This window comes from Metopolophium dirhodum, chromosome 4 (genome assembly GCF_019925205.1).
Source record: "Metopolophium dirhodum isolate CAU chromosome 4, ASM1992520v1, whole genome shotgun sequence".
Taxonomy (NCBI): Eukaryota; Metazoa; Arthropoda; class Insecta; order Hemiptera; family Aphididae; genus Metopolophium; species Metopolophium dirhodum.
Window position 1 is genome coordinate 38,965,528 of NC_083563.1, and position 14,014 is coordinate 38,979,541.

A 14,014-nucleotide genomic window follows, 5' to 3' on the forward strand; every position below is an offset into this window, starting at 1 on the left:
TTTAGTTGAGGGACCCTAGGTACAATGTGCCCACAATTTAATAATTTATATTTTAGATTGCGTACACTGTGATTTGTTTGTTTTGTTGGTGTACCGTGTACCAATATAATACAATTATAATGGATGTTGTTATAATATTCGCGGTGCTGTTTATACACCATTAATTAATGCTGTGGTTAATACTAATACATTTTATGTATACTGCGGTAGAATATGTTATAATCTAAAGAATTGAAGGTAATACATGCTCGTAACCTAAATAATAATGGTGACTCGTGCCTGCGAGTGAAACACATAATAATATGTACATTGTACACGCACTATCCTACGATTTTGGCAATCAACTGGCGATTACATAATAACGAGGATCGCGTGCAAGCTAATCGAAATTCAACAACCCCTCAACTAACACCCCCCTTCACCACACACACACACACACTAAGACACAAAGGTAGTCTTGTTATGAATTTGATACTAGTTAGAACGTGTTCTGGAACTACTGGTTTTAAACTCTAAAATGGAGTGAAAAAAATATGGTTTTATAATATTCCCTGTACCTATTGGATTATATATAATTTTAGCCTCTATTTTGTATAGTAAATTACGACATAGTAAGTGTACATAGTCCAAAATTGAAAGTACGCGGTACCTACAACAGATGTGAGAAGTGTGTAAATGTGTAATGACGATAATAAGTAAACACAAATATTAGATAAAATAAAATTCATCCGTTTGACTTAAAACAACAATGGTGGTAGATAAGGATGTGTTTTTCTAGAAGCAATTTATTAGTCTAAGCAAGAAGAATAATGAGGAGTCGAGGCTTGGATCAATTTACTTGAACATCAAATATCCCACATAAAATCAAGTACATATTTGTTAATTGTTTTGTATTTCATAAGTTTGTTTTCTAAGTTTTTTTTGATAAAAATAAATAATAATTACTGCAATTTGATAAAAAATAAAACATTTTATTACTAAAAACGTTTTTTTTTTTTCATTGTTATAATACAACGAGGGTGTTACAAAAGGGAAGGGGGTATAATGACTAAGCCCCCACGTTACTATATCATCACCTTTTTATGTATAAACTACAAAAATGTGTAAAAAAAGGGGCTTCCCTCATTGATTTTAAATTTATGAAAACGTAACACACTTACCACTACCTATGTATTATTCTAAGCTGAGCAGAATGAAAACAAACAAGTGTAAAACATAATTTAATTCCGTATTAGGTGGGATTTTTTTACCTATTTCAAGAGCATGAAACTAATTAGTTGTTAGTACCTACATTGCAATAAACTGTTATAATTATGTTACATTTATGTGATTTATACGTGATTTAATTTTTTGGTAAAGCAGCTGAAAAGAAAACTTGAAAAACATATTAATATGTTAAACGCGTTGGATATATTATAATAATATTTAATATTATACATTCATACATAATATAGTTTTTTGTATGAATAAATGTCTTTGCTGAATCAAATTTGAATTATAAAAAAAACACGTGTATATAAGTATTATTCGCAATATGTTGCATTTACGATACACTTTGTATGGGTAAAGGAACCAACTTGAACTACAAATTTTATATTTTAAAAACCATATTATTTTGTTTTATTTTAATAATAACAGTCATAACTCATAACATTTAAGTAGATAATAGTACAAATACAGATTTCATAATAAATTTGTCTTCTTTCTATGTCTCAGTGTTCAAAGTGATATTTGGATAGCTGGCAAAAGGTAAAACTTCAATTTTTCTTGTTACCTAAAATCAAATAATAATGTAACCAAGCATAATTTATTTTTTGCCCCCTCTCACATGGTCCCACATACTTCAAACTCGTATCAACATTTTTCATGTGGGGGGAGAGAACTTCATGGACTTTTTATGAACAACAGGAATTTAATTGCTTTTAGGAAAATTAAAAAAAACGTTTGACATTTTTTTTGTCTAAATAATATATTGAAATTAAAATTGAAGACGTTTTAAGTCTCTAGGTATTTGTAATGATATGCTCACACATCATTATAATAAATAAACTAAAATCTTACAGAATAATAAATAACGGCCAGACTCAGTGCTGCCAAACTGGGTAAACCAAAAAATGGGGGAAAATTCCTAAAAGATCGTATTTTTGATCGTACCAAAAAAAAAAAAAAAAATTATAATAAAATAAGGTATAGTAGCGACTAGGCTACGTATTAAGCGGTGTAGCGCAAGAATGTAAGGAGTGTAGAATCTCCGGACTCCGAGTGTATACACTATGCACTGTGCATTAGCAATAATTATGACATGTGTATATATTTTAACAATTTTTAAGTATACGTAAAAATATGTTATTTATTTATTTAATTAATGGTTGATATTATGATAAGCATAACTGAACTGATAAGACTAAATGGTTGTATACGTCTTGTATATAAGTACTTATAGATATCATTGGTTTTTATCACTGAGATAGTGAGATAGACATTATCTATTCCATCAGAAAGAATCAGTCGTTTTTATTATTTATGCCCAAAAATTATAAATTTTATTAAATATTAGATTTTTCCATATTTAATAAAATTGTAAAATACGTGATTTCTAATACTCTAAATAATAATTATTAAAAACTTAATAAGATCGTATTATTTAAGGGTTTGGTGGGGGATCGTACTTGTCTCTAAATTATCGTATTTCCCCACCAAGATCGTACCATTTGGCAGCACTGGGCCCAGACTGTCGTTCGTAGAAATCGGTCAGCCCCAATAAAACTATTGTCACCGACAAAAAGGTCTTTGCCGCCGGAGAGAAATCTAGTTCGGAGAAATACAAAAACGTTTGATAAAACCACCTACCACTCTCTGGTCGGCATACCGTGTCGTCCCTTAAACCAGTGCATGAGCACCAACCACCAGAGTAACAACCTCTCAAGTCTCAAGAAACCGATTTCAACGAGCGACAACTGGACTCCTTATGTGAGCAATAACCAGTGCGTTCTTTAATTCAATTTTTGTATTTGAAGTATTACTTTGTTTCATCTAAAACCTAAAACTCCTACAGTATTATCTACAAACAACTGTGGATCAGGTAAGACATTTAATATAATATTTTATATTTATTGCGTTAATACACTATATGTGCTTTTTACATAAAATTACATTGTACGGTGTATTTGATCTAATTCTCGAATACACGATCTCGAGAGCCCTCCGAACACCTGGAGGAAGGTAATAGCTAACTTTTACTATTTTAATATAATTATCGACAGGAGTCGTATTTTTATTTTATCTTATTTCTAAGTTATTACATATTTAAATAATTATAAAATATCAATAATACGTCTTATAGATTTAAATGGGGTGTGGAATAGTTTTTTTGACGAAAATAAATGTCGTAAGTTGTTTCTGGAGTTTTTACAAAATTGTTTTAAGAAATATTATAATAACTTAAGAATTTAAGAGTTTTAATTATTGTTTTCGCGGATTTGAGTTGACATTAAAATGTCTGCGACATACGTATTTACGTAGATAGGTATAAATATTTTTGACTTGTAGACATATCTGAGAGCTCGTAAGTGCGCCGGCAGGTTTCAGCAATACCAGTGTAACTCTACACCACAATTTGAGGTATATAGGTTGCTCAACGCTGTATAGAAATTGGTCTCCAGAGTGATACAGTTTATCACCAAAAATCAGATGTTCACCATATAGAAAGAAGTACAGCTAGCCCTCTCAGTGTATATAATTATATATATATCAAAATAAAAAATTATATCAATCATGAAAATATACATTATTTAATTACATTGATTTTCGGTTGGGTGCTAGTTGCGCTTTTCGCAGGCGAAGCTAAAATTAATAATATCTAACAAAAGCCTAACCGTGAATAAAAGAGCCCAGACCCAAAAAAGTCTGCATATCAAAGTAGTGATATGCTGAGTGTGACCTTTCTTTAGTCAATAACTTAAATACACAAATATATTCATGTGCAACAAATCTCTTTTAATTTTGATGCTTTTACTTGAAAGTTGCAACAGAAAAATTACCAGAGGGTGATTGAAATTTATTTCAGTTGTTAAAAATAAAAGAAATAATAAAACTAATTACGATTTGTTGCACATGAATATATTTGTGTATTAAGATTATTGACTAGTGAAAGATCAGAATTGGCTGCAATACATATTATACTCTATTCAGAATGAGAACACTATTCGGCGGCGACGGGTTTTCGGCCGCGACGGTTAGACATATTGTCTAACGCTTCCCCCACCGAGTCGACGCGCGAGGCCAGTGTTCACCATTTAGAAAGAAGTACAGGTAGCCCTCTCAGTGTATATAATTAAATATATCAAAATAAAAAATTATATCTAGGTATCATGAAAATATACATTATTTAATTACATTCCGGTTGGGTGCTAGTGGCGCTTCTCGCAGGCGGTAAACGAAGATTTACACTGAGCATCCAATAAATTCGAGTTATCGAAAATTCGATTTATAGTCGTTCGAGTTATCGAGGTTATACTGTGTTAATTTTTAATTTTAATTTTTTTAATTTAATTATATAATAAATAAATAATATAAAAAAATTTAAGCTTAAAAAAATGAAATTGCATCTTTAAAATTGAATAGTTCATACTAATTTCCAAATGAGTACTTTTACGTCATTTTTTTCCGTTTTTGACTTACAGTGTCATCAGCAGAATATCTACCTTTGACTAACCATGAGCGTACCTACGTATTTTTCAGGACGAAATTCAGTGAGTGGAGGGCTAACACAGTTAACAAATAAAAGTGCAGAGGCAGTATTATAGGTAATTTAATGACTTTAATGGTTTTGAGTTGTAGGTTCAGGTACACTCACATTACTGTGACACAGGTATTTACGTAAGTATAAATATTTGTTTTCATACAACATTTTACCTTAAAAGTAGGATACAATAGTGTTTTCTTTGTTCTCAAATTTGTCCCCTTTGAATAACCGTCCCAATGATTTCCAGCTACTTCAATCTCATCACCTACTTCTAGATCCATTTCTTCTGGTCCTTCTGATTTATGAGATATTATAGCTACATCCAGTCTGTGAACTTGACCACTAAAATAAAATGTGTCGTCTAAAGAAGTGAACTTAGCTGATGAATCCGGTTCGAGACTGTTCATAATTTCATATGCTAACCGGCAAACCTGCAACAAAAAAAAACATTTATTGAAATAAATTACGTAAATAATACATTTATTCAAATAATATTTTTAAATATGACAATGTATAATGATTTTGAGGAAATTAAATTTGACTTACATTTGACGAAAAAGTACAAACTAAGTAGTCACAGTGAGCTAGAATATGTATCTCGATGTTGATATTCATAATCGAACTGTCTAGTTCACGCTTCTGACCCGACGCTGATTTGGATACCTCTGGATCGCCGATAATATCGTATTCTGGATATCTAACAAAACACGATGTATTATTTACACTATCTACAAATAAATGTAATTATAATAACATGTTTGAAAATTTCAAACACACTTGAGTCTAGCTTCATCAAACAATGTTGGCTCGTCCGTGGCCAAATAAATCCGTTTCGCGTCGTATACGCCGTCCAATTCTCTGAGCTTGTAATATTCTTCAACGTGGTACATATACTCTTCGAGTTTGTGCAACGAAGCTTCATTGATGAGTTTGTCCGTTCGTCTGATATGCAATCTGCACACCAACACTCAATTTTATATATATCCGTATAACACCAGTTACTTATAGCTATAACACGGTGTGGCATGCCCAGACATGGTTTGAAAGTATACAGTACCTAATCGTCGTTTATTGAACGCCTATAAACATATTTTCAATTTCATCCGATTTCATTGCATACATTTTGACCATTAATATTTATTAATATTTCATTGACTCATCGAAAAAAAAGTATTTAAAAGTCATTGCGAATTTAGATTGTACATAATACGACTTACGAGTAGGTATACTTAGTAGACTTACTAATATACCTATATTAGTGACGCACTTCATAAACAGCTGTATGCTCATACCACCTTTGGGCTCTGGTTAACTATGTTCTAATTTATTTTTAATATGTAAACTTGACTTAAACGCGACCACTCTTTTCAACATTAATAATTGTTGCAAATACGGTAAATATTAGTTTAATTAATTCATTAAATATTTCTATATGTCGTGCGTGATGTATCAATGTAACGATACGACGAAATGTTTACCCGACAATTGGCTTTTGGAAATTCACACGCTTGGCAAACTCGTTAAACGCAATGGTAGTAGATGGTTGTGGCCGGAAGATGTATTTGAAGAACTGGCCTATCCACCATACAGCGGGATCGCCGTGCAAGACGTTTATTCGTCCAGCTAAGTCTTCGGGCAACACGACCGGAATGTAAGAAGGATAGAATTGTTTGGCAGCGTATTCGGGTGTAGGCACAATATAATTTATGACTTGAGTGGTTTCGTTTCCTAGAATATTATTTAGGTAATCAATAAATTCAATGCAATAGTTCATTACGTTCGCATGATTGCGGTATACTTATACAAATATAAAATAATAGACTTAGGTACGAATCCTACCGTCCTTGGTGGACTGGAAACTGCTCCATAGATAGCCACTCATACAAAGACACACTTCCCAATGTTTTAATTAATCAAAATCATTACATAGTACGTGTCAGTAGTGTTCAAACGAGATATTTTGAAAGATGGGGTTTAAAGAAGAAATGTATTTGTATTAGTATCATGCATATAAATAATAATATTGATGATATATATTAGTCTATTACTAATTATTTATACTTAGGTTGGTAAAATAAAAAACATATTTTAATATAAGTTTTCTTTCAACATATAGTACTCTGCAATAAGTACTTGGGAGGAGGATTTAACATTAGCAAATAAATAAATAAAAAACCCATATAAGAGAAATTGAACAATTTTTGAGGCACTTTTATAGTTGTAAATGTACGTGGGAAATATCTGTGTGTGTTTGATTAGTAATTATCAACGTTTCATCTACCTGGCCAATGTGAAAATGTTTCACCATCCTTCGACGTACACGTGTTGCTAAGGGGTAAAAATAACTTTTCAAAACCACCGCTAATAAACTGCCAGTTTACAGAATTGTCTATAATCATTGTCCTCTCGGTGGCGTAGGCGACAATCAAGCACTTGACGAAATGGTGTACGCGACATCCATATCCACACCAATTTCTCTGAAATTATATAATTGCTACTATAATATAATATTATTGAACTATACCACCTCCCTCACATTATAAAATTATTTTACTGCCACTCATTTGAAATATATTTATAAATTATAATCAATAAAATATGCATTTTAAATGTAAATATTTACAATTTGTGTACACTAAAATTAATGAGTTATAAAAGTACAAAAAAAAGATACATAGAAAGAGCTGGTTCAATTAAACTAATTAAAAAAAGGTGGATAAGTGGATGTCGCTCTGCTGTACGGTAGGTTACAAGTGGGTCACTGTAATGGATGGTGTTAAATTTGAATTCAATGATATAATATCATTGTATAAGAAAAACGATTCTGAGCGAAAACGGTCAGTCACCCTATGATATTACCAAGGATATTTGATGATATTATTGTGAATAAAGTAATTTATATATAACCTATTAACGTGGAGCCTTGTTTTAAATTTTCAATCCTTAGCCATAAAAGTTAAACATTTTATAAATTTTTAACCACAAAATAATTAATAAATTATAAATTTGATAAATGTTGTCAAAATTTGAACTTTAAATGCTTATAAAAAAAAATTGTGCAAATGTATTTTTAATATTTTTCAACTGCTATTAAAACGATATATCAGGAGTCTAATATTAAATTTTCACGCTTTTTTACCCAACAAATAAAAATTTATTGATATTTATAGAAAAAAAAACTAAAAAAATTGAAAACTGACAATGTCCGTAAACAGCTCAAATAGAGTCAAAATATTTTCAAAATTGTATGGTGTATAGAAAATGCTAATATAAACATTCAGTGAAATTTTCAAGTATCTACAGTCATTCGTTTTTTAATTACAATAAAATAAAAAAATCGTTACATGAGAAATCGAGTAAATATCAAATGTTGTAAAAATATAAATTTCAGACGCTCATAAAAATTTAATTTAAGTTTCTTCTAGACATTTTTTTTTTGATAAAGGTAGACAAACTTATGAGTAATCTTATATTACATTTTCAAATCTTAGATTTAAAAAGAAAAATTTTTATGAATTCTCATCAAAATAATTTGCTATTTTTCGTGATTTTTCCGTATTTTGTCAAAATTTGAACATTAAATGCTTATAATTAAAAACTGTGACTAAGGATTTTTAATTTTTTTCATCTGCCTTTGAAACAATAAACTAGGAGCCTTCTATTAAATTTTCAAGCTTTTTTACTCAATAGATAAAATTTTATTGATATTTATAGAAAAAAAAACTAAAAAAATTGAAAACTGACAATGGCTGTAAACAGCTCAAAAAGAGTCAAAATATTTGGAAAATTTTATGGTGTATAGAAAATGCTAATATAAACAACCAGTGAAAATTTCATGCATCTACGGTCATTTGTTTTAGAGTTACACCAATAACCAAAATCGATTTTGTTAAAAATCGATTTTGCGTAAAAATTCCCGTTTTTCCTTAATTTTTCTTTTGTTTTTCACATCGCTTTTGAAAACTACTGGGAAATTAAAATTTTGACCTCCCCAATGCACCAACGATATTCACTTTCCCATCGAACAAGATACTGAAGTCGAAAATCGAAGCATTATTTCGACTACTTATCGTGTACACAGACACAAAAATAAAAAAAATAAAAAAAAAAATAAAAAAAAAAATAAAAAAAAAAACACACATCATTGTAAAATCAATACATTCATCGTTTCACTCAGAATCTAAAATGTTTTTATACTAGGATTTTTATTTGATTGTCTATGAAGGATGGGCTTAATAATTTACACTTATACAGAATAGTTGGATTGGACTAACTTACGCTTAAGAAATTACACAAGAGCTTTTTAGCTTTGGAACAGTCAGGTGGATTCTGCGTATGTCGAAGTCTCTTTTCGACCAGTCTACTCAAAGAGCGAAACTCTTTCCACCTCCACTGTGAATAACCGTCGACATCGGCCAGCTTGGTGACATCTCTCAATAACGATCTATAGTGTTCGTCGGAAATTATTTTCATATCAGAAACTTTCGGTTTCAAATCATCGAATTCGTTGGCCAACGATCGTAATGTAGAACTGACGTAATACCAAACTTCTTTCGTGTTTGAATAAATACGGCGACGCAACAACTCGTACTCTTCAGACGGTTCAGACATTTTCCTTTTCTTCTTCATCTGTAAAATGAGCAACGTATATTGACAAACATCTGATGAATGTCAGAATGTCTGATTCTGCTTTAAAATATTTTATAATTTTAATATTTATTTTTTAAATATTTATTTTCTCCACGATTTTTAATCTTCAATATGACGATTATACAAATCAACGGAATGCGTTGAACGTTTATTATACCTACTATTTGCCATAAGTTACTGTTGAATAATTTTGTATAGATACTTGTATAGATAGAACTTGGCCCCAATTTTCATTCAGTATAATAATATTAAAGAGAATTAACATTGTTAAAATACGAGGATAAAATAAAATAATATATACCCAGAAACTATGTTTTGGGTATAATACACACAATATACTTTTTATAAAATGTGCACAAACATAAGTAAAAGAGAAGTAAAACACTTTTTGTTGTGCCTGCTGCATTGAAAGTTTAGTTTTAAATGACTGTTGAAGCGTTGGAGAGCGACATTTTTCCGTCCAGCGGGTGGTAAATTGGGAATTCCTATGACCTATATTGTGCCGGGTGGTAAAGTGGACATCCCAAAAAGCGACAGGTGGTAAAGTGGAAATCCAAAAAATTGTATGGATGTATAATGGAAATCCCATAAACCTGACACTGAAATCTATAACATGGTCCTTACAAAACATAAACTTTTAGTTACATCTTATATATTCGTATTATAACCTCGACGGATGATGCTTAAAATAAATGAAACCTAATCGTTTCTTTCATGATATTGATTTCGTAGAACCGTCTGGTTGTTGCGTAGACCTCGGCATCGCCTTTGCCGTGATCGACGAGCGCAGAGACGTTACAAAAATGTGTAATTGTGGCTCGCGTGGAAGGCAATTTCAGTCTTGGGCGAAATGCGGCCTGCAAATCGTGCTACACACGTCGTCCCTGACTGAAACTGCTCATTTCCCGCCATTGCCACACAATATACTATTTCAAAACATCTAATATTGCGAACGTCTGTAAATCATGATATTTTGTGCGTTATTGGTATGATTAAAATATAAGATAAAAGATACTGTATTATGGCTTGTGTACTGTTTTTCGTTGAATCTCAGTCTAAAAACATAATATATAAATGTAAACGATTGTTTTATTATAATTTATAATATATCATTATAATATATTATAATATCACACTTAATCATTAATTATATTATAATATTTTATTACACTCGTGAGATGAGAGTGAAATAAATTACAACCGTAACTAACCGTAGATTACATGGACGCATGGTGTACTCGTTAACGTGACACGACGAATTCTCGTTAATCAGAAAACAATTTGTTGTAAACGGTGTAAAATTATTCTGTGATTTCACGAGTATATACTATAGATTAATGCTTCTGCATGGGATATCCAAACTAAGCAATTAATATGTTCCAAACTCTGCATATTTTGTGTTATAATATTATATTATAGTATACTGATTACTAGTGCGATGTCAAAAAAATAATTAAAGACAATTACGGTATGACGTACTTTTGACTTTATTTGAGTTTTAGAATGACAAGATTTAGAAAATCTTTATTTTAGAATATAAAACTTTTAGAAAATCTGTGTTTTAGAAAATAAAAGAAATAAATACAGAGTTTTTAAATAAAATACTGTCTTATTTTGTAATAGAATTTACGATACAGAATGTAAAAATGATGATACTTTTCTGTGACTAACGATATACCAAGTTCTATAGATCGAGATTCCGATCTCAAATTTCAAAATGCTCAGCTAAATCAATTGTAAAAAGGCAAAGAAAAACAAATATCAAAGAGCCAAATCACATTTCTGATCTTAATGATTTATCTGTTAATACATTGAGTGGAAAGAAATTTTTAAATAAAACTGTTAAACGAAATGATGATTAAATTATGATTTTCACAACAATTGAAAATTGTCATTATTTAAAGAATTTACAATTACGGATTTTAGACGAAACTTTTAAATCGTGCCTAAGCTTTTTAAACAATTTTATGTTGTGCACGGTTCAATTTTGCGAAATGGAAATGAAATGGTATTTCCATTAATGACTGGCAAAGATGAAGATTTATAAAATATGTTATTTTCTAATTTAAATAAATTTGCTGAAGAAAATGGAATCTTTTTTAAAGAAAATAATAATTTGGAAACAATAACCGATTTTGAACAGGCAGCGATTAATGAAATCAATAACGACTTTCCGTTTGCAATCCATTCGGCATGTTTTTTTCATTTACAACAGTCGGTAAGATCCAAGCGTTAGGTTTGGTTACAAAGTACAAAAATGTGCTCCAGTTCAATTTTCGAGCCCGTAAGATTGCAAGTTTAACATTTTTGCCCCCAGAGAAACAGATTCTAATTCTAATTTAGATTAATTTATGAGAGCTATTGCTAATAATCTTAAGTATTAACAATTATTATATTTATTTTTTATTATGAAAGAATTATTAGAAAATATTTTACATACGAGTAAACAGTATTTCTAAAAATTTTAATTCTAAAAGTTTTATTTTCTAAAGAAAATTGTTTTGTGTTTCTAAAATTTATATTCTAAAACTCGGTATTCTAAAATGTGATTTTCTAAAACTAGCCTCAATACCTTTTGACTTAGGTCGTTCCTCATTTTTGTCAGTTCGACGTTGGTTCTATGCACCTCGTCGAGATATTGAAGTGCCATGGCAAGCGTTTGTTCTATATCATCGTCGAAGGGATTTTCGCATTTGAAATAAAAAGTCGCACAAAATATAACGACCCATACGAGCACTGAGAACATAAATATTCTCTTCCAGAACCGATGGTAAAATCGGGTTATCTTCATAATAGTCATCGTTAATTTCATAACCGTTCCTGAATTCTGTCAATGTTAGACGGTAAAAATTAAAATCATTTTATTATTTGATTATAGTAAGTTACAGTTGTACAATTGTACAGTATTGTATACATCATTTATTATAACAATGCGCTTACACGAAATAATTGTTAGATTGTGATCAAATTAATGAATGCATTGATTTTACAGTGATATGTGTTTTTTGTCATCTCCTTTCGGGTCAAACATAAAATTAATGAAAAAACTGAGCAAAACCGGTTTTTTGAAAATGGAATTTAATATACTGAACTAAAAACAACGATTTTGTTGTAGTTTAAAAATATTATTTGTGGGTACTTGATATTGTAAAAAATATTATTATAGTTTATCCACACAATGACCTTTTATGAATGCACTTTTATTTTGCAAAAATTGGTGAAACATATTATATTAGTATATTACTAATGTATACTAGTAAAATAAATTACTTTAGTAGTAATAATATAATACATTTATGCATAGATATACTTGGTAATATTATAGGCTGACAGTTCGTCTTCTTTTTGAATCATTTTTTCGTATATAATGATTTCATATCATTGAATATAAACTGACCCACCCATTACAATGACTATTCTAGACACCTAATGTACAGCAGAGCGTTAGTTACTTGCCCGCTCTTTTCTCCCAAATGACTTGTAAAATATCTTCAGTTATCAATATAATTCCATTTTCAGATATATTATGGACGAATTATTATCTAAATTTGATATTGAAATGTGAAATAACTAAACGTTACTGCTTTGACAGGAGTATTGAAACACCGTTGAATTATGTTCTATCGTAAATCGTAAATCACTCAAAACACAACATAATATTTAAAAAAAAATAGGTAAGACTTCTGTAGTAACCAAATATTTAAAATAGTTGTAACCACAATCCCATGCTATGATGCGTTATAATAACTTTAAGTGAAGAATTTTAACGGACGAAAAAAGTTAATCTATATCTTAAGTTTTTAATGGGCTTTTTTTTCTCATAGATAATATAATTATTACACTATAATTCATATTATTTTATATTTTTATCTGCAACATGAATATGCGAATAATGTATCGATAATAGAGAGAGAGGAGATATAACCCAACATCGAACCACTTACCGGCAGATTTATTTTAATCAAAATTGTATATATGGTGTCTGATTAAACGTAGAATTTAAATGAGCGTACCTTTAAAATACTAATTTATTGTTACTTGCGATGCCTAAAGGCACTGTACAACTAATCCCGTAAAAACGTTATCCGGATGATCGCAAACGATCTTTGAAAATATAATGTAATATTATTGCTGTGAATTATTATACTTTTATTCGTTTAATGTTTCAAAAGTAAAATACGTTCACGCGTTCACAACCACATATTATTACATAGACGACTTCGAGTGATGTGAAATCTGTAAAAATTATCCTGTACGAGAAAATACCTACCTATACATATTTTAGTATTTGCATAAGTTTATAATTTATAATATGTAATGTTCAACGTGTTTAAATATTGTAGTTAGTAAATTAATCAAGTGTATAGGCTGCAGGTTTTGTTTTTCAAAACGAGTCAACACCAATGTTTGTTGTATATTCTACACAAGCACACTGTACCACAGTGTTTATCGAGAAACGAATTAATACAATCGAACCAGAACGATTATTTAGCGGCCCGCCTAGTTTATGTGAAATGTAAAGCATTGCAATTTTTTATCTACTCATATTACCCATCATTTATTGCGTATTTTACGTGATTATTGTTTGTAATAAAAATTATAAGATTTGCCTTCCCATTT

At 30.1% G+C, this 14,014-nt stretch overlaps 1 protein-coding gene across 2 annotated transcripts; it reads right to left on the bottom strand.

Annotated features, from left to right (window-relative positions):
- Positions 1 to 1,578: 1,578 nt before the first annotated feature.
- LOC132942738 (alpha-(1,6)-fucosyltransferase-like) lies at positions 1,579 to 13,634 on the bottom strand. 2 transcript variants are annotated; one of them, XM_061011368.1, is made up of 9 exons: positions 13,408 to 13,634; positions 11,967 to 12,221; positions 9,023 to 9,373; positions 7,026 to 7,221; positions 6,223 to 6,472; positions 5,522 to 5,698; positions 5,291 to 5,441; positions 4,915 to 5,175; positions 1,579 to 1,774 (listed from the first exon to the last, which is right to left on the bottom strand). In XM_061011368.1, exons 2-9 carry the CDS (start codon positions 12,204 to 12,206, stop codon positions 1,706 to 1,708), a joined length of 1,695 nt encoding a protein of 564 aa, XP_060867351.1. In that variant the 5' UTR covers positions 12,207 to 12,221; positions 13,408 to 13,634; the 3' UTR covers positions 1,579 to 1,705. The 2 variants fall into 2 exon arrangements, with proteins under 2 accessions (XP_060867351.1, XP_060867350.1); XM_061011367.1 differs by having other exon boundaries at positions 13,339 to 13,634.
- Between the last annotated feature and the right edge of the window lie 380 nt (positions 13,635 to 14,014).